Source organism: Dermochelys coriacea, chromosome 9 (assembly GCF_009764565.3).
Source record: "Dermochelys coriacea isolate rDerCor1 chromosome 9, rDerCor1.pri.v4, whole genome shotgun sequence".
Taxonomy (NCBI): domain Eukaryota; kingdom Metazoa; phylum Chordata; order Testudines; family Dermochelyidae; genus Dermochelys; species Dermochelys coriacea.
Window position 1 is genome coordinate 27,545,708 of NC_050076.1, and position 21,763 is coordinate 27,567,470.

Genomic DNA, 21,763 nt, shown 5'->3' on the forward strand with positions numbered 1-21,763 from the left:
TTAGGTGACAGTCCAATCTTCACTTGGGTTTTGTCTACACTGCCAATTGAACAAAACTTTTGTTGTTCATAGGTGCTTAAACAAGTCCCCCCTCTTCCCCTCCAAGAAAAAAGTTTTGCCGTGGTAAGTGGCAGTGTAAAAGGCTCGTTGCTGGCAGGAACTCTCTCCTGTCAACAACGCGAACCCCGCTTGTAGGGGGTGGAAGTATTTTGTCAGCAAAAGTGCCGAAAATTTTAAAAGGGTCTTTTCAGTGATTAGACTGAACCTCTGGGAACCAGTATGGTCCTTCTGAATAAGCTAGGAAGTTTCTCTTCACTTCAGGTCTGGGTCTGATTCAGAAGCTTCCTGGGCTCCTTTTCAGAAGCACCTTTCAGCTACTCTGAAAAACTCTCAGGGCACAAAAGATCATTTTAATTGTTTAAAAATCTTTTTTATGTAGAGCATTGTGTTGTGCTTATTGCAGGTAAAGGACAGCTGGGAGGTGTATTTCTGGGTCAAGAAAATACAAAGAAGATCCAGTGCTTTGAAGGCCTTGGCAGGTGATACTAGGCTGTCTTCAGCCATGGTTCCAAACCAGTGTTAACTCTGACTTATTTCAGCCATCTTGAAAATGGGACAAGGAGTAATTTACACACTTGCCTTCTGTCAGCTCCAACCCCAGCTCTCTCCCTGAGATTTGCTAGTATGTTAATTCCTCCTCGATAGGCTAGTCCTGTGTTGCACCACCTGAAATGATTCTGTCTCTAAGGGTATGTCTACACAGCTGATTTTGGCTGTGTAGTGGCGGCTCCAGTGCTGGGAGAAAGCTCTCCCAGAGCTGTAACAAACCACCTCCGCAAAAGGAATAGCTCCCAGCACCGGGAGCACAGCTACGAGCACTGTAGCATATCTATACTGCCACTTTACAGCACTGAAACTTGCATTGTTGGGGGGGAGGGGGGTGTTTTTTCACGCCCCTGAGTGAAGAAAGTTTCAGTGCTGTAAGTAGCAGTGTAGACAAGACCTTAGATGATTAATACTTTCTCTGCCAAACTCAAAGGCCCCAGTCACAGCTTGTTTAGCTGTACAGTACATGTCACAATCACTATTACTTTATGAGCTCAAAGACATGGGTCACATCAAAGATCATATTATAAATCTAATGAAAAGTACTTTTTGCATGTTATATGGTACACTCTTCAGCTCCTAACTGCAGTTTCAGGAGAAGCTGACACAGACATACACAATCCACAAGCTACACCTATGATAATAAACCAGCTACCTAAGAAAAGGGCTAGACATCCAACTTAAACACAATGCAATTCAGGTAACTTGGTTCCCCAGAATACAAAAACTCTAGTTCAAAAACTCAGGGTGCACAATTTAGCACTAAGGGCTGATATTTTCTTTAAACTTGCTCATTTAAATTGGTAACCTGTTTCTAATCTGGCTCTTTTTGCAGGGATCACATTTTTGTGTGGCTTACTCTTTAAATGGAGTTCCTTTAGTTAGCTACTTTTAAAGGCACATATAACCAAGAATAGAAAGTTCTCAAAATTCCAGTGTAAATACACAAACTTGTACATGGTAAAACAACATGTTCGCAGAAAATTACTCGATGGTCTGGGAGGAGACCAGGTCATTCAAATATTTTTACCAAAATACTTTCATACTTTAGATGTATTGAAAGGTTCCAGTGTTATAGACTAACAAAGAAATATTCTGAAAGTTAGTATGATTATATGGTACTCTCCATGCAACTGCAGTACACGACCAATCAGTAAAAAAATTTGTTAGTCTCTAAGGTGCCACAAGTACTCCTTTTCTTTCATCTCTACAGAGTTACTATATGCTCAAGTCCTTAAAAAAAAAAAAAAAAAGCACTAGAACACATTTCCGGCACTATGCCATTACTCTGTTCTGGCTCCCCACAAAAACACCAGAACAGCATTTCAGAGTGTTTGGCCACAGATCCTTTTTTATACACACTGAAATGTCAGATAACAGGCAACTATGTCTTGGTTACAAAAGTACAAGAGAGTGACTATATTTTAACCATTTGGCACACATTATCAGTACATCAAGACAACAACTTCTTCATGATTTAAACCCATTTATCTGTATTAGAGTCATATTTAGGCATTAAGCTACAAACTGCAGTTTTTGATTAAATATGATAGTGGAATTTTCACTGTTTAAAATTAGACACCAGAATAGCCCATAAAAATCAAGTAAATATAATACAAATATATTTAAATTGTCAAAGGAAAATATAAAGTGCCTTAGAATTCCAATTGGATTCCATTGTTCATATGAGTGCACACAGTTTCACAATTGGCCTCAATCATATTATCCTGCTTTCACTTAAAAGTTTTAAAACAAAAATCTGTATAAAAATGTAAGACTAAAACCGTTAGCAATGCTGCAAAAAATTTCCTGTAAAGTTGAGTTCTGCATAGCAAGTGAAGATAGTTCTTTATTACTCAATAACATGAGGAAATTTATAAAATACATAGTATATACCGAATATATGGTCAACATACGCTGCTGCAGTAAAAGTTAAGTTCAGATATCTCATTCCTTCTAGGCTAATACATTATCAGTTTACATCCTAGAATGGAAAGATTCCCAGTTTTCCAATATTACACCAGCCCTTGCTGTTATACCAGAGCTTGAAATAGTGGCATTTTAATGTCTAGAATCCAAATAAGAATTTGAGAGGTTTTTTAAATGTATTGGTTATATTTCTATCTCTGCCTCCAAGTCTGCATAATAGGATTCCTGGCCTTTCAGCAACCTGGTTTTATAGGGGGAACGAAATAAAAGTAAGACAGAGGGAGTTCCAATCACATTTTAAAAAAATTCTCAAACAGCTCCAGAAACAAAGTTTCTGTTAAGTGTGTGGCATATACAGCATCTAAGATAGTTTGGTGCAATATATAGGATTTATTAGCATGGATAAGGTATAATCACTGCATGTGAGCAATATGGCCATCCCAAACCCAGGCTGATCATCATCATCACACACACTCAAATAATATATTCAGAGCCTAGAACTAAGGAATTTAAAATAATTAAATGAATTTAGTGCTCATGAAAGTTTCCGGACTGACAGAAGTAGGCATCTGTTAATTATCTATTCAACAGTTTTGATGTTAGTAAGAGCAGTTCCAACTTTCCCAGTATAACTGAACACTGACATCTAGGGGTAATTGGGTAGTTCATGGTACACCAGTCCCAGAATTAGTGTTTTTAAAAGACAAACTAAAATGCTGAGTTTTAGGTAGACCAGGTGGGGCAAAGGATTAATACACAAGCCTTTTGCTTCATGACACGTGTTCAAATCTGGTCTTTACATTAAAAAAAAAAGATAGTCATTGGGTAACCTGTCTTAGCCATATCATAAAACCCATCACACCATTTGGCAAGACTGTCAGAGAGGACCATGGACGAAACTACAGGGTTGTGAACATCAGCACTAACAAGGAAAGGCAGAGCAGTCTGAGTAAGCTTATACAGCACTTACTGGCACTGTTCCTAGATTGCTTTACTTCCAGGAGTAATAACATCTACCCCATAAGCAGCCTCATATGCACACAAAAATGTCTGGTTTTAATATGTCTGCTTACCAAAGGCTGCTGTGGTTGCACTGCTTGGAGACCAAGTGCCTGCTGCTGACCCTGTTGTTGCTGCAGCTGCAACTGAAAGAACATTGCCATGGTAACAACAATAATATGTATACATGTATTATATTATATAAATGATTAATAGCAATAACAACAGCAGCAGCAGCCTTTTTATTTGAAAAGGCATAGCAGCCTCTCGCTGTTCCAGGGAGACAGATCATGGAATTTGGCTTTTCATTACTTATCTTTCTAAGCTATGATTCTAGTATTGGTTGAGGAAGGCATGTTCCTCACTATAATATTTAGGAGCTGGACCCTGCTGTTCTCTTCATTTGCACAGTGCCGGCCATATCATGGATAATGAACAACAAATATTTACAGGACAGTGTTCATAATATCTATTGTAGAAACATCACTGCAGAAAAAGTTTTAAAAGGCTGTTTGGTATATTCAGCTGTTAACTATATGCTCACATAAGTTTATCTATAATATTTTAAAAAATTAGTTATTGGCATTCGAGTTAAAGCATGAAAATAATTATACCGTCACCAAAAACACAAAGTATTTTTAATGTGCGTTGCTTTTACCTCTATGTCAACCCCAATGTGGAGTTTTGGTTTTTAACTGCCAAACTGAGATTTAACTACCAAATTGGGGTATGTCATCAAATCAGAATAATCAAAAATATTATAGACGTGGGCTGTTTTCCACCCAATTTTAATTCTGGCATATACATATTCTTATTGTCAATTAATACTGTAATAACTGAAAACTATAAATTGCGATTGTCACAGCTCAATAGCCTGAGGCACAGAGGAGGTTACTGGAGAGGGAAAAAGGCTCATCACGAATCTTTTGACAAATTATTTTTTGCTGAAAAATGCTGATTCACTGGGAAGGTTTCTCAGGTCCAGGATGATATTTTTGTTCAAAACGAGAGAGAGAGAGAGAGAGAGAGAGAGAGAGAGAGACTGACCCCAGAAGAGCCAATAGCCCAGCGGTTAGGGCCCTAACCACCAGGCTATTGACTATTCTGGGATGGGTCTCTCTCAGTCTCTCTTGTTGGAGCTTTCCCAATTTGTATAAATAATTAAATATTCACTGGACTAGGGGGAGGGAGAGTGAGAGAGACCGACTGACTCACTCCACAACATGGCATCTAACGTACTCACCTGTGACATGGGAGATCCAGGTTAAAGCCACTACCTGATTCAGAGAATAAGGCCCCACATATGCTTTTCATTAACACAACCATGTGTCCCACCTGAAGGAGTCGCTGTTGTCGAATTTGCTGTTGTCTCTGTCTCATCTGTTCCTGAGGCAGCTGTACTGAGTTAAGGTTTGGGTGAGGAGCTGTGGTTGGTACAGTATCAAGTCCCCCTCCAATCAAGGAACTCTGTTGCAAAGGCTGATGAGTCAGTCTGAATGAGAAGAATCTATTTCAGGGTAACTATTTAATTTACAGACAAAGATCAAGTAAGTGTCAGTGTTCAACTCCCTGGATTAAAATTTGTTCTTTGTATATTTGAAACGCAAATTTTAAAGGAAGATTGTATTTTCAAGAAAGAATATTTAGGAAAAAAGTATTTAATGGAAACATCTACAGTGCTATTATCTAATAATTGAACTGGATAGTAATATGTGGTTGAAATCAATATCTGTACTTTAATTAAATTAAAGAGAAGAAATCCAGCTACTGATCGAATGAGCAGCCAGCTTCTACACTGCATGTAACATTTATTGTAGAACTAGGAAGCAGGCATTCTGCACCAGCCTTATGATTTAGTTCTAGACAAAAACCATGTTAAGATGAACTTGAGGCTGAAAATTTCTAACAAACACATTGCAAGGATTATGTAATTATCCCCAAAACAAGCATTATAAACCCAGGACATTCAGAGTTAAGCTTCAACTTCAAAGAAATCCAAACTGTTAAAGTATGGAAATGCACAGTTAGCAAACCCAAACAACGTTATCTTTGCCCTCTAGCAACGCTATGTATTAAATGTACAATTTGATTAATACACATTCATGTCTATAGTCCTAGATTAAACTGATTTTTGAACACACTAAATATTTTTTAATTTCCCCACATAATAATATGATGCTGTACTTAAATTGGAAGTGATTTAAGGCACATTTTGACATTTGGGCTCAAAAGGGGGCATTTTAGATGGTTTAGAACTGAATTCACACAGAGAAAGAAGAACATCATGTGTGACAGGCAGCAGGGCATAGGTTGTTATTCCCTAACTGATAAATCAGTGTTACTCCAGAATATGTGAGACAGAATTCAGTATGGGACACATTCTCATGGTGTGCATGAGCTGGATTTCAACATGATGATTAATGCTTATTTATTTGTAAAATGATTAAATAAAACTGTGGTCAGTGTATTCCAATAGTGGTGTAATTTAGTAATGAGAAGCAGGTGAGGTAAAGACACGCCAAATTAGAGAATATTACAGTTACAGTAAAAATTGTAAATACACCCTCAAATTAGAGGATCTCTCATTGGTTGGACACTGAGGGAGACAATTCATTTCCCTGACAGGATAGTTAGTTTTGGAACATGGTCAAGGCTCGGCCATTTTTATAACAAACTCGATGATTAATGCTTTGTTGTTAGAAGCCCACTATGCAGTCATCAGAAGATGGAAATTATCTCTTCACCAACAGAGAAGAAAGAAGAAACAGAAGAAAAAGTTGGACACAAGCTTGATGCTGTTGCTAAGATGAAAAAATGGATATTTGACCTTAAGGATAAAAATCAGCTACTCTACAATGTGTGGGCCAAGATTATAATTTTTATAATGCTGAGGACATTTAAAGTGAACTGTGAAGCAGAACAGACTGCAAGCACTTCAGGGCAATGACTGTTCTACCTCTATTTGTACAGCATCAAGCACAACGAGACCTGATCCTGATCAGGGCCTCTTGGAACTACTCCAATCAGGCTAGGATTTTCGAGGGAGCCAAAGGGTACTGAACATCCAAATCCCAATGAATTTTAATGGAATCTGGGTGCCTAATTCTCCTATGCTGTTTTGAAAATCCCAGCAGAAATAGATTTAGAAAAAGCCTTTTATTGCTTCATTGGTGTGCATAAAAATGGTCTTAAACTTTTTATTTTTTATTAAGTTGGGGAAAACAGCAGTTACATTTTTTCCTGCATATTTTTTTTGCATGATTTGAAATATATCAAGTCCTCAGAACCTTCACCCTGCTGGAGAGATCTCCGGAGCATCTGGGTGATGGGCATGAGGCTGAAACCTGAAATGCAGCTAGCCTCCCTACCACTGGGGACAGAAGGGATACTGATTCTGAAATCATGTCATGATAAAAATTAAGTTTTAAGGTGAAATTAAAATTACAATACTTTAATACCTATATATTTATTTCTACGATATATTTAAAATAGTGTCTTTAGCCAGGACTGATAGGTACTTAGTTTTTCTAAGCAACCAATTCATCTACTAAAAAATAGAAAAGTTCATGAATACAAAAGTTTATGTAAATAAGCAACAACTCTTAAGGCTTTTCTATTTTATCCTGTGGACCTATGCAGCTCCCACTGAGGTTATTAATTATTATTATTATTTTTATAGGAGCACCTTTGGGCTAGGTGTCACACTTTCAGGATAACTGCCCCTGTACTCCCCTCACCTTCATGTCCTCCACCCCTGCCCAACCCCACCCCTGGAGTGCCCAGTCAGGTCTCAGGCCTCCAGCTATGATCTGTCTTTGGGAAGGGACCCATGTCCCACTCCCTTCTGACCAGGGTTTAAGGTTGTACAGCTCCCTGCCATACAGTGCGATATCCCCAGCATGCCAGTCTGTCTAATGGCCATTGCCCGTGCTTTGCTTTCTTGCCTCGGAGAATGACCAGCATATGCAGCAGTGATATGCTACTACACAGCTCTTTCCTAGCAGAATATATTTATTTATTCATTCTTAGGGAAAAGCATCACAGAGAAAAAACATAAAAAACCAATAAAACCAAAGGCTTACTAAGCATACTTGAATTCACCCATCTTCCACATGGGGAGCATGGTAAGCCAGAGTCACTTCCTAGCCTTCAAAAATCCTGTCTGTTTGCTCACTCAGAAAGAAGGCCCTCAGTCTGTTTAAACTCACCCTTTAAATACCCCTCATTTTCTCTTTATTGCTTAGTTGGTGACAAACCCAGCCTGAATCAGCATATGCAAATCCCAGGAGCTAGTGCTTCTCCAAAGTTGTTTACAGTCCCAGGGTAGTCTCCCCCTGCTGTTTTTAGTTCTTAGAGGAGCTGTGGTAATCCATCCCAAGGAGCAGGACACAAACCTACATACAGCATTAATAAATTTAATGCAGTGGTTCTCAAAGATACTGCACAGGATTGCAATATCTGTAGAAGCACATAATGAGACAGTCCCTGCACCAAAGTCTTTACAGTCTAAAAATACAAACCAAAGTGTGCAAAAGGAAATAGAGGAAAGGAAGGGGAAACAATTTGCCCAAGACCGCACAACAGGTTCATGGTAGAATCCAGGAATCCTGATGCCCAGATCAGTGCCTTATCCACTAACCCATGCTATCTCATTAACAGTAAAACTGTCATTGACTTCACTGGGAGCTGCATCAGGCCATACGTTATTAAGCATATTTTAGAAATATTTTACAGTCCTAGGTCAAACATGAAGCTTTATTCTTAGAGTTTGAGAATGCTCTACAATACCCAAATCAGCATATTATACAAGATTAAAATCAGGTATTGTATATGTGTTAGTCTTTAAAACCTTGGTTCAGATTAGTCATTTTGACTGTGATGACTTACATAACTAATAAATGGAATCAATGTGCTTCATGTTGACTTTGAAACATAACATCTGCATAGTGAAAGAAAGCCAACAAGTATTCTATCCTCAAGTCCCTACAGTTAACGTGACCTCAGAGATGTTTTTAACAAAGCATGGGAAATCTTTTAAAGTGTCCTTTTAAAAACAGGATTTGAATCATACTATCCCATTACAATTAGGGATAGATACATTTGTAGAATCTGAGATTTTGCAAATCTTGAAAACTTGTTTTTTTGTTTTCAAAACAATTCTGAGTTTGTGAAAAACTTTCACCTATATTTTAACCTGTTTTTTCAAGGAACATTTGGATAAAAATGTTCATTTCTAGTTGAAGAGTAAGATGTGCTCCATATAAGAGACAGAAAAGCGCTCTAAAAGCTAGGTTGGCACAAGTGCCTGGCTGGTATATACAGTGCCAGCCGGATTTTCAGAGGCACTTGGTCTAACACTGCTCTTATTGAAGTTGATGGTAAAACTCTCATGGGACTTCAGTAGGAGCAGAGTTAGGCCAACACATGGCACTTTTGAAAATCCCAGCCTACATTTTCATTAGAATTTCCCTATTTCCCCCTCTCTCCATTGATTTAATTTCCATTCACTCTGCCTGCTTTCTGTTCCATTTTTACATCTTTTTCCCACTCTTGATTTTTCCTTTTCCCCTTAATGCTACTTCTCCGATAGTCTCTCCTAGGCAGAACGTAAATGCCACTACATCTGAGCTGAACTTTCAAACTAGTAATGATCTAATGCATTCAAACATAAGCAAAGTAAAATTGCCCATCGCTAGTTCAATGAATGAACAGATCTTGTGTTTCCTAGACTTTCCAGCATTTATTTCCCTATGGATCCTGCAGGATTTATGATTGTAAACCAGATTATGGTATTGTGTTAACTTGGTAAATTCTCTGTGTATTATGGACCCAAAATGCACTTATACACAGAAGGGCTCCATTGTACAGATGCTGCACCAATACAGAGGATGGCCCAGTCTGTGCCCAAACAATTTACAATCTACAGTAGAACCTCAAAAGATATGAACACCAGTTACGTACTTCCTGATCAAATGGACACCCTCTGGAACTGGAAGTAATCAGGCAGCAGCAGAAACACACACACACACACACACACCCCTAAATACTTTAGTGCTGCAGGGCTTTAGCCATGGGGCTCAGGGTTTTAGCCAGGGTGGGGGTTAGGGTTAGCGCTGCAGCTGCAGAGTGAGGGGGCTCAGGGCTCTGGGCAGGGAATGGGGTCAGGGCTTCAGACCCTCGGGAGCACTTGGGTTTCAGCCTGGTGGCTCCGTTCCTGGCTTCAGCCCCATGTGGGGTAACAGGGCTCAGGGCTTTAGCTAAGAGGGGAGTGCCAGTTTCAGCCCCATTCCTCTCCCTGTAGCTAAAGCACTGAGACCTGGCACCCCCCCCAGCTGAAACTGGGAGCAGAGCTGTGGGGAGCCCCAAACCACAGAGCCCTGCACAGGGCAGAAGCTGGGAAAGGAGCCGCAGCGCTGAAGCCCTGAGCCCCAGCATTCCCCCCAGATCTAAAGCCCTGGGCCCGGGTGCTCCCGAGGGTCAGAAGCCCTAAGCCACCCCTGCCCAAAGCTCTGTCCCCCCCATATCCTGCAGCTGCAGCCCTAGCCCCAACCCCACCGCCCCGATGGCTGAAGTCCGTAACATCTTGTTCAGAGTTACAGACATTTCAGAGTTATGGATAACCTCCATTTCCGAGGTGTTCATAACTCTGAAGTTCTACTGTAATCGAAAACAAGAAGCAACAAATGACTGTAACAAACAATGGGCGGGAAGTGGAAGGGAGAACAAATGTAACAGCAGCAAGACTCGCCATTAACCTCATTCTGATTAATGGACATAATTTTAAATCGAGTATTAGAGCTATATATCAAGACCACAAAGTCCCTGTAATATAATAAACCAGAAGAACGTATAAAGCCTTACCGCTGAGTGCCTGTTAAAGGCTGAATATAAGCAGCAGCCTGCTGTTGAATGTACCCACTTGGCTGTTGTTGCAGCTGTCTTAGTCTTTCCATTAGAGCTGGGTTGGAATGAGTTGCTGGATACGTTCTGGGGTTGTAGCTGGGTGAAAGCACTACACCACCAGCCTGCTGTTGTTGCAAAGGCATCTGAGTACTGTACATTGTGTATCCATGAGGCACAGTCTGCATGGAAAACAGCCCATGGTACAATTTAACAAAGGCCACATGTTCATATCCTTAAGCCATTAAAGAAAAAAAAGGTAACCTTTATTAAAAAGCAAAATCTGGACAATGGAGCCCTCAGTAAAACATTCAACTGTGTAATTATACCAAACAACAATTACCCTTATATTTTAATAGTGTATTTCTCTTTTTCTAATAGGCTCCCTTAGCTGCAGCATGAACACATTCATTTCTGTTTTTAATTTACATCGTGCCTAGTTATTCGGTGCTTAATCAGGAGTGGTGTCTGGGGTCTTCAGCACCAACACTTCTTTTCGGTATCAGTAGCATCATGATGACACAATGAGGGGAACAAAGTCAGTGATCCCAACCTCACTCTCACCAGGCTGGATTTTAGACTCAGTACTGTGGTACACACGGACTTTACAGGCAGATCATTGGGAAAAGATTAGAAGCCTTCCAAAAAGATTTATTTGACTAAAATATGCAGGAACTGTCAATAACTTTTCATTAAGGGTGAAATTCTAAGACTCACTACTTAAGTCCCAATTAAGCCTTTAATGCAGGTCTTAAATGGGATGTAGGGCACTGCTTGGACCCTCTGCTAGGGGGTGAATTTCATGTGTATACCTTACAACCTGTAGCAAATGTTCCATAGGAGTAGCTCAGTACCTGTGCCTGCTGTAACCCTGGATACTGTGGAAGCTGGGAAGAAGGACGTACTTGCTGAGCGAAAATAGCAGACTGATCTATTGGCTGGCCCTGAAAGACAAAATACAAATCAAATAAAATCTGCTTATTCTAAATAAAAGTCTTTCTGTTTCTGTCCATGGATCGAAACAGCTAGGTCTTGAGCAGAATTAACCAGTTTCCAACCCTTTTCCTTCAAGAAAATTCTGTTTTCTGACACTGAGCTGACTACTGAGCAATGTGTGCCTCTACATCTGTCTGCGGAAGGTATCGGGAGAGGAGGTAAAAAAGTTATTTTTTGTTCAGCTCAGAAACACTACTGTAAGCATAACAATGCAGTGAAAAAACCAACAATCATCAAGACAGTAGAGAGGCTATAACTTAAAAATAAGGTCTGGAATACAACTGGCCCTTTTGGATTAAAAAGGTAATGAATTCTTGAGGGCAGTGCACTGAATTATGCAGGAGACTTATCAATACACTGAAAATTACTTGCTTTAATATGCAAAGAATAACTTTCTGAAGCTATTATGATCAATTATTGTAAGAACTACCCCTCATAACAGAGGGCGCAATGAAAATAAAGGACTATGACTATCATAAGGTTCTCAGATATTATGATGAAATATAAATACCTATGGAATAGGCAGACAGACAATGCAACCATTTCCAGTATAGCCTGAAAACACATGCAGCGCTTTTGCTCATAAAGACTCCCATTTGTTGATTTTAAATTGTCTCCTATATGTGGATATATGCATTGTGACACAGCCAGTTAAAGTCCATACAAACAAAATGCACCCAAGAAAGTGAGGTCAGTGTTGCAATAGGAGAGTTGGTTACGATTTAATTTTCAAAAGTGAACAAGTTAGTGGTGATGTCCCCGATGAATAACAAAACACTAAAAAATTTAAATTGCCACTCATCTACAGGTTTTGAAAGGAAGAATGATGAAGAAAATATTAATGTTGGGAACAAATTCGAGAACAAGCAGGTCACCAATTTGCAAGTGAAAAACAGAGAGGTATAATGAAACTTATATTTTTTCTGTGATTCTGAAGCCTCTAACAGATTAATTGGACAATTGTCCTAGTCACTACAGCCCAGATTTTTAGAGTATTTAGGTGTTGTTGTGCTCAGCATTGCAACCCCTAATTAATTATGGAGTCTAAGTCTCATTTTAAAGGGATTTAGGCACTTAGGAGCCTAAATTCTATTGACAGTAGATGAAATTTAAGTTCCTCAGTGCCTAAATCACCTTTGAAAAATACCAAAAATCTGGGCCTAAAGATTCAAGCCACCAAACATTTGTAGACATATGTCAAATTACAGGAGCTTTAAGGTTCAGAGCTTTTCATTCAGACTTTGCATTGAGCTTCACTTTCCCCAACAAAAAAACAACCAACAAAACAAAACACAAAAGCCCCCCCAAAAAAACAAAACATCAGATGTGTTATCACCACATTCAAGCAAAACACTGGCGCTATCATTCAAAGCCACCTGGACAATAACACACTGCCAATAGCAATGTTACCATGAGTACCATCAGTGAGACAAAGAGTAATGCCACTTGGAGATATTGCCTCAAGAGCAACAGGAATTTTTCTTTATCACTCACTCTCATCCTGTTAATAGTCACATTGTTGGAAGCTATACAAACTACTGAAATGTGATAGTATATATATACAAAAATAAGTAAATAACAGGCCTACGTTTAACTATTATTTGGACACTGCCACAAAAGCATCAGGAAAATAGACCTGGGGCATAAAGAGATCAGTGTGGTCTGAGTGGACTCTGTACACAGACACACTGACACACTGTACTTCAAAGCAGCCCCCTGGGGCCCCCAAATTCACTACTGTCATATAGTTATATGTTTTGTACAAAGTATGCCTTGTGAGGTATCATTTTAAAAGTATTGATCTGCTGAACATTAATATCCTGTTGGATTGTATGTGCTATCATTATACATAAAGTTAGGAAGTTTTGCTATGTATGTGTTACTGAAATATGTTGAGAGATTGGGAACATTCACAACCAGTCTTTCAGGTGCAACAACAGAGTAGCCAGATGTGCTGATGTCCCATTAAAGGGAATCTATTCTCCCAACAGCCATCCCAGAAGACTTCTCAGAGAGAGCATGTAGACAATGGACACTGCTTGACAAAAGGGGGCAGACCCCCACATCACAAGCATGGATCTTTCCAGCAAGCTGGAACAAACTATAAAAGAAGAGAAGTGACAACATCACTTGACCTCTCTCATTCCCCCCACCCCAACTCAACACCTGGAAGAAACGTCTGGAGGACAAAGACTTTGAACTGGAAAGGGTGGTTTTACCAGCTGTCAGGGTGAGGCATTGTTTGATTCAAATCCTGTCTAGTTTGTAGAACACATTACGAATGTATTTTTGTTTCTTATGTAACCAACTTTGATCTCTATGCTTGTTACTTATAATCACTTAAAATTTATCTTTCTGTACTTAATAAATCTGTTTTTTTTTACCTAAAAGAGTGTGTTTTGGTTTAAGTGTTTAGAAAATCTCAGCTCAGTTTACAAATGCTAGTGTGTGTCCTCTCCACATCAAGGGAGGTGCAGACTGGGTAATCAACTTATGTTGGTCAGGCTTCTGATCAGGGAAAGATGGTATAGTTCTGGGGTACAAGACTGGGGAGCAGTGGGGGCATTGGCTGGGGGCTCTCTATTATTGGTTCATGAGTGACTGGCAAAGCATTCATGTAACTCAATTGGGTGTGTCTGTGATGTCTGTGTACGTGCAGCACCTGCCAGAGGTTTGTGGCTTAACAACAGTATCACAGTGTGAGAGGGATACACCAGATTGGTGGTACAGAGGGCTCAGCGGTCCCACAGTCCAGGGAACCCCATCACAGAGACATTACCCTGAGAAGGAGTAACTGAGTTTGGCTGGAGAGCCAGACAAAGCCCAACCCCCTGAAAACCTGGGGTTGGTTGTACTGTACTCTGGGAAAAGAGCAGCAGAAAGGGCTCAAGGCCTGAACCAGATGCCCACATTCTTTTCTAGGGCTTTAGTGGAATGTGTCAGCCTTTTGTCATCATTGCTTCTGGTTCTTCTATTGATAAATATGTCCAACTGGCAATGAAGTCAATGGAGAATGGAATTTTGTCCACTCATTTAATAATGGCCCCATTCAACTCCCACTGAAATCAATGGAAACACTTCCAAAAACTTCAGTGGGAGTTGAATTGAGCCCTAATTCATGAAGAAAATGCTGACTAGATGCATGATTTCACAGACAGAACCAAGCTGTAGGCAGGAACGCCCAAATTTAATTACTCTTGTTCATAAAATTCATACACAGACTTTTCTCAACAATTAAAAAGGTACAACCTGAAGCCCAGCAGGCTATGTTTAACGAGTTACAAAGCAGCACATATTTTTATTTATGACCACAGTCTAAGGGGTACCACTTGAGCAATAAGGTATTAGGTCAGACAAGAGCTATCAGTATAGGCAAAAGTGAACTTTAAAACAAAAAGCTATTAGCTAGGCATGATACAAATCAACTTTATCCAGAGCAACAGGCAACCACAGAGAAAATTCCAATGCTGTGAGAAAGAATTCTGTGATTTTTTTTTTTTTAATAAATTCTAAAGGTTTATCAGAACAGGCATTACTTAGTCAGGAGTAAACTAGCATGCAAGTTAAGTGGCGAGAAATGAAATCGTGCATGCATGTAACAAAAATGAGCACTTCTGAGAGCGGATGCAAGCTTACAATAGTAACAATGTTATCTTATGGTCTGATCATGTATAAAATAAAATGCAGCAAAGCTCACTGCAACTGGAACTGAACTGAACGCACTGTCTGATAAGTTGTGTGGTCATAAGTTACCTTTTATAGTAAGGCAATAGAATTGACATAGACCATTTAAACAGCCTGAGCTACCTCAGCCAGGTTGGCAACAAAATCTGTGTTTGGAAACAGAGAGCAAAACACTAACACTTATTTAGACTATAAATATCATGGTTTGATACATTTGTATAAAATGAAAGACTCCTCTGTATGCCCACAATAAATCTAGACTTGTTTTATTAACTGCACAAATGCCAAACTATATCCCTTTGCTGCCAAGTCTCTAGTAAATAAAAATATTTATTGCAAATATATAAAATATTAAAATCACAGCATCCAGCAGATATTTTTACAAAGATTGCTTTAGTTTGTCTCTCTCTGTCAATTAATGCTTTACCAACATAAACAGTGCTCCTCAGGACTGGAAGTAAGGCATACAACCAACTTTGAAACTTAACTTTCCCAATCAATAATGCCTTACAAGCCATCAACACAGCTTTTAGAATGGGACCCTCACCAAGTCACAATAGATTAATTTTTAATCAAGTAATTTTATTATTTTTTTTTAATTTGGATGAAATTTCTGGCCCCACTGAAATCAATGGCACAACTCTTATCGACTTCAACAAGGTCAGGATTTTACCCCTTGTCTGCTGACAAAATGTCAAGTCACAAGCCATTTAGGTCAGATTTTCAAAGGTGCTCAGCACTCAAAAGGTCCCCCTGTGACACTTGTAAGCAGATTTCTAAAAGATCTCAGCTTTAATAGACCACCTAGCATGCTGAGACTTTTTAAAAAAACTTAGCCATTTATCTTGATGCCTAAATGGGAGCTACGCTCTATTGAAACTTGGCCCTTGGAAAACAGACATCCCAGGGACACAATATCCTTTCATAAAATGTTAGCTGGAAAATGTATATGATTTTCTCCAATTTCTGATAAAAACTCAGTACTAATACAAAAATGTGAAATATGCTACACACTATATTTATCATGAAACATCATTTATCTTCTGACTTCTGAAATGGGGAAAAGGGTTTATGTTTCAATATTTAGCACTCATATGTCAACATACTATACTGATAGTTCTTTTACTTGATGCAAAATCTAAAATACATTTATTATAAAACTTGCTTTCCGAGGTGGCTCAGTAATATGACAGCAGTGCAGTGCACAGTCCATGCATGCACTAGATCCAAGATCACAAGCATTTGCGGGGTGGCGAGGGGGCCTCCAAGTACAGAGGGACAAGGAAGAACTCTACTTCCATTGATGAAATGGCAGAACTACTATCCACTTAAGTGGGAGCAGGAACAGGCCTATGCCCATAATCTGAATGGAATTAATTGCTTCTCTGGAATTTTTGATGGCATGAAATAGGGTGCTGAGAAGCATGTTGCCCACACTACTTTTACAGCTCATCTGTCAGTCCATGGAGCAGTACTGGGAACACTATTGCAGAATCCCATAAGTCTCATTTTACTAAATGATTAAAGCTGGCATAATAGAAGCTCAAAGCAGGGAGGTATTGGAAGGTAAAAACTGGAGCAAAACCAGCAATCAGAATGAAGATATGGGAAGATTGTGAAGATATGGGTCATGCTTAGATGTGTGTGGTATCAGAAACATCTCTCCTTTAATCTTGTAGAACAAAAAATATGAAATATTTAAAACAGGAAAATAATAGGAAACATTTGTCATAAAGGAACACTCCATGTGTGCATGTGTATATGTAATCTACACATAGGGTGACCATATGTCCCGATAAAATTGGGATTGTCCTGAGATTGAACTCTCTGTCCCGCGTCTGGACCAATGTATGATCAGGAAACCATTTGTCCCGATATTGTACGGTTGTCAGGCCTCCAGCTGATGTGGAGTTGGCAGGTTCCCTATCCAACTGGCTCCGCACAGCTCCCTGGAAGTGGTGATATCTCCCTCTGGGTCCTAGGGGGGCTCTGCATACTGCCCCCGCCATGAGCACTGGCTCTGCAGTTCCCATTGGCTGGGAACCGTGGCCAATGGGAGCTGTGGAGATGGCGCCTACCCATAAGGCAGCACACAGAGCCACCTAGCTGCACCTCCGCCTAAAACCCAGATGGAAATGTTGCTACTTCTGGGGAGCCACCTGAGGTAAGCGCCACCCAGAGCCCACACCCCCTCCCGCACCCCAAGCCCCAGCCCCCAAACTCCCTCCTGGAGTCAGCACCCTGAACCCCTCTCCCACACCCCAACTCACTGCCCCAGCCCTGAGACTCCCATTGCGGCTGGGTCTGGAGCCCAGGCTGTGCACCCCAGACCCGCAGCATGCAGTTGGTGCCAGGTCCGTGCGCCCCCGACACGTGGTTTCTGCAGGGGCTGGAGGCGGGGCCATGTGCCCCCTGACCCACAGCATGGGCTGGAGCCAGGCCATGCGCCCCCGCTTTGCAGATTCCTAGGACTGTGTACCTCCCTCCCCCATTGTTCCAGTGGGGGCTATGAGCCTGTGGCTGCCCCCCCACCATATGTCCCAATATTTTACTCTTGCAATCTGGTCACCCTAGTTACACACATGCACACACTCTATCTGAGTAACAGGGGAGCTCAAAGCATATCATTCTCATTTACAGCAAACTGTGCAGCTTGTGCGTTGAAAGAAATGCATGTTTGCGCAAAAGAAAAAAAAAAAAGTTGAAGACAGCAGTGTGGTTACCATTATGTTGTCAAAGCCTTCTTGAAGAGCTACAGCAGTGTTACAGACATCCTGAAGGAAAAGAACAGGCAAGAAAATGGCAAACAATACAGAGAATAAATATTAGCTTTAGTTCATTAGCAAAGTTGTTCCCTTAACCCAAACACTATTATTATATATAAATTAGTTCAGTTTACATGACATTTTTATAACATGGTTATTGCATTAATGAGAAAAGGCTAGTGACATTCTTTCATAAGAGTCTGAAAATAATTATCATTTTACTATACATCCACCATCAGCAGTTAACACAATCCACTTACCAAATGTATTATCTTTAGAAGGATTAGTATCAGATATTTTTACACCCTTTTATTTTTAATCCTTTTGCCATTTGAAGAAGAACTTGATAAACAACTGAGAACATGATAGGTGAATATGATCTGAGACAAACGATTTCAAATGCACCTCATGTTTAACAGTTTTGCACAAGCTATTTAAAATAAATGAGTTTAAGAGTAAAAAGCTTCAGGGTATCACAGAAGATCTGGGGACCTGACTACAACTCTCATTTCTTGGAAAAAGTGAAAAAAAATTGCTGGAATGGATTTTAAACAGGCTTGGCCAAAACTAGACACAACCAGACAACTTGCTCTGTGAAACGTGGTCATTGGGCTAGGCAGCTAAGCATTTGAAAGACAGCTATTAATCATCGTTAACAGGTCCTCATGTCCTCAATGGTCCATCTCTCAATGCAGCAAATTCCCAAACCTTATTGTGTGCACAGGTAAATGGAGGAATCTGGTTTGGAAATTGGGAGTAACTGCCCTGGATTAGGAAATATCTTTTATTGGGCCAACTTCTGTTTGTGAGAAAGACAAGCTTTTGAGCCACACCACTATGGCTCTTCTTCAGGTCTGGGAAAGGTACTCCAAGCCTCACAGCTAAACGCAAGGTAGAACAGATTGTTAAGCATAACTACCAAATTGGGTCTAATAAAAGATATTACCTCACCCATCTTCCATAGGCATCAACTTCTGCTGGCATCAGTGGGTGCTCAACCCCCTCCCCCGCTCTGCCCCCAGCCCCACCTCAACTCCACCCCTGCCCCCCCATTCCAACCCCTTTCTCAAATCCCCTCCCCAGCCCCACCTTTTCCGTCTCCTCCCCTGAGCACACACACTCCTCCCCCTCCCTCCCAGAGCTTGTTACGCCACAAAACAGCTGTTTCGCGGCAGCAAGTGCTGGCAGAAGAAGCAGAGATGTAGCGCACTGTGGGGAGGAGGCGGAGGTTAGGTGAGGTGGCGGGGAGGGGAGCTTGGTTGCCCGTGGGTGCAGAGCGCCCACCAATTTTTCCCCAGGGGTGCTCCAGCCCTGAAGCACCCACAGAGTCGGCGCCTATGCCATCTTCTCTCTCTACTGGATTAGGAAAGGCACATTGGAACATGCAAACTGACCCGTAAAAAGCGGTTTGATAAGCAGGTCCTGGAGACATTAGAGAAGAGCTGATATTTAGAGAGCAAGGGAGGCTATCAGTCTTAACAGAGAGAGGATTACCTTCAAGAGATGTAAGCTATTCAACCCTTTCCTTTTTTCTTCTGTAGTTTACCTGAGAATGCCCTATCTAAATTATGGGAAGTGTAAATATAGATGTGTTAAGCAAATGGTTTCTTTTGTTTTAATTACATTTTTCCTCTATTTTTAATAAATATATAAATTACTGTTGTGTGGACAGTTCCATGCAAACATCCTCAAACAGAACCTCCACAGAGAGAAGCTACTGTGTAGAGTTTCTGGTGTCCAATCACAATCAGCTGGTGTTGCTATCAGGTTACAGAGGGTGAACACAAGAGGAGACGTCAACAAACCAGGGAGGAGATGAGAGCTAGAGGAGGTGCAGGTCACACAGATATAAACAATACTTGTATATACTCTACTTGCTCTTCTCCATAAATCCAATCCTCAAAAGTGTTGTGCACCTTGTCACTGAGAGATGCTGAGCATTTTCAACGCACACTGAAATCAATGGGATGTGAGGGCAAGTAGTAGTTTCAGAGTATAAGATCGAAAACGGGTTACAGACCAGCTGTTCAACAGCAATGAGATTACTGCATCTGACTCACAACTTCATAGTAATGCACTTCACATAAAATATCCATCTAAGCAACTATATTTATCATCAAATTATGTACTTTATCTGGTACTGTTTTAACTCGTGCTGAAGGAGTACAAATCTGCGGTAGGCCATATTAGAAAAGTCCTTTAACTGTTCACTTTTAAAACAATTTTTTACAAAATATTTCCATTTAAAAACATAGTAAAATAATGTGAGTAAGAATTTTTTTTCCTGAATTTACAATATTTTAAATGTTATAATTAAAATAAGTATACTTCCACACTGGAAGAACATGCATATTCTATATGTTCCTCAGAACAAAAATATGGAAGATGAGTAAACATTGCATCTGTGGACTGCCTTCTGCAATATGTTTTGCATTACCATGCAGATATAATAAAAAACAAATTTGATCTATGACTAGGAAGAACAAAACCACTAAGTCATCAATAAGTGATTCATTTGTAGCTATAGTTGACACAGAAACATCATATCTCGTGGGAATAGAAAAATATGGTTAAGATGATCTTACAAACTGTCAGAATACTGATATCAGGGTATCACAAGGAGTTTGTTTTGTAGCAGATAAACCTACAGGGAATTTAGATCTCAATCACAACTTCCTAGACCCATAGCTAGATTAACACACTCAAGGGCTATTCATCTACTACACTGACTGACTGGTTATCTTCTGATCCTCTTAACACAACATACCTAACTGCACTTAGCCGTGGTCTGCCCTGCGGGGGTGGGGGGGAGAAATCGATCTTAGTTATGCAACTTCAGCTACGTGAATAATGTAGCTGAAGTCAACGTACTTAGATCGACTTACCGTGGTGTCTACTGCGGTGAGTCGACTGCTGCTGCTCCCCCGTCGACTCTGCCTGCGCCTCTCGCGGCGCTGAAGTACAGGAGTCGACGGGAGCACGCTTGGGGGTCAATTTATCACGTCTAGACTAGACGCGATAAATTGATCCCCGCTTGATCAATCGCTGTGCGCCGATCCGGCGGGTAGTGAAGACATATCCTTAGACTCTCATTGTGCAACTCAGGCTGGACCCCTACTTCAAGCATTTGTAATTCATGGTTTCCCTCATTGAATCTTTACACTTACCATTAAAATCAACTGAAAGTCTAGTGTCAATACCACAGACATTTTCTACATGAAAGTGGATGATTACATTCTTAATCATAAATAGTAAAATATATGTTATTTGCATCAGTAATTGTTTGTCTTTAATAAAGAAATGGTGCCGGATTCTGCTGTTACTCTAGGGTACAACTCTGATACGACTACACCTGTTTAAGTGCAAAGTAAGCTGTATTGCAGTCAATGGTATTACTCTGGCATTATACTAAAGTAACTTTGGTCATAATGTGACTCATTTATGTCTTAATGTATCTTATTTTAAAATGATCTAGGTTATACATTGCAGAAAACTAACAGCCAAGAAACATACTATTTTATTGTAATAAAAATATCAACTAAGTTTACTCTCATTTAAATCATAGCAATCACCTTATTACAACTTGGTAAATTCATTCACCAAAATAACACAAAAAGCAATTTCCAAATATCTAATGCAACTGTTATGTATTAATCCTTCATTCTTCATTGTACGTAATAAATTAATAGAAAAAAATAAATGACATACTTTTTTTTTCCTAACTAAACAAAAATCTTTATACTGCCTATTTGTATTGACCATCAGAAAACTGTCCTTCAGGAATACTAAACATTGCTTACAGGTGTTTTATTGTGCTAATAAAGCATAGCATTGTCATAAGATTTCTGTACAGGAATTCTAAACGGTCTATAAACTATTATAGG

The 21,763-nt window shown here is 40.0% G+C and overlaps 1 protein-coding gene across 2 annotated transcripts in view; it reads right to left on the minus strand.

Annotated features, from left to right (window-relative positions):
* The window catches only part of MED12L (mediator complex subunit 12L), a 335,742-nt gene that overhangs the window by 13,844 nt on the left and 300,135 nt on the right, over positions 1-21,763 (minus strand). For both annotated transcript variants that reach the window (XM_043492366.1, XM_038415603.2), the window contains 4 exons: positions 11,289-11,378; positions 10,396-10,616; positions 4,870-5,026; positions 3,609-3,680 (listed from right to left, as the gene is read on the minus strand). In XM_043492366.1, the coding sequence (XP_043348301.1) occupies positions 3,609-3,680; positions 4,870-5,026; positions 10,396-10,616; positions 11,289-11,378 (540 nt within the window). The remainder of the gene's footprint in view (positions 1-3,608; positions 3,681-4,869; positions 5,027-10,395; positions 10,617-11,288; positions 11,379-21,763) is intronic.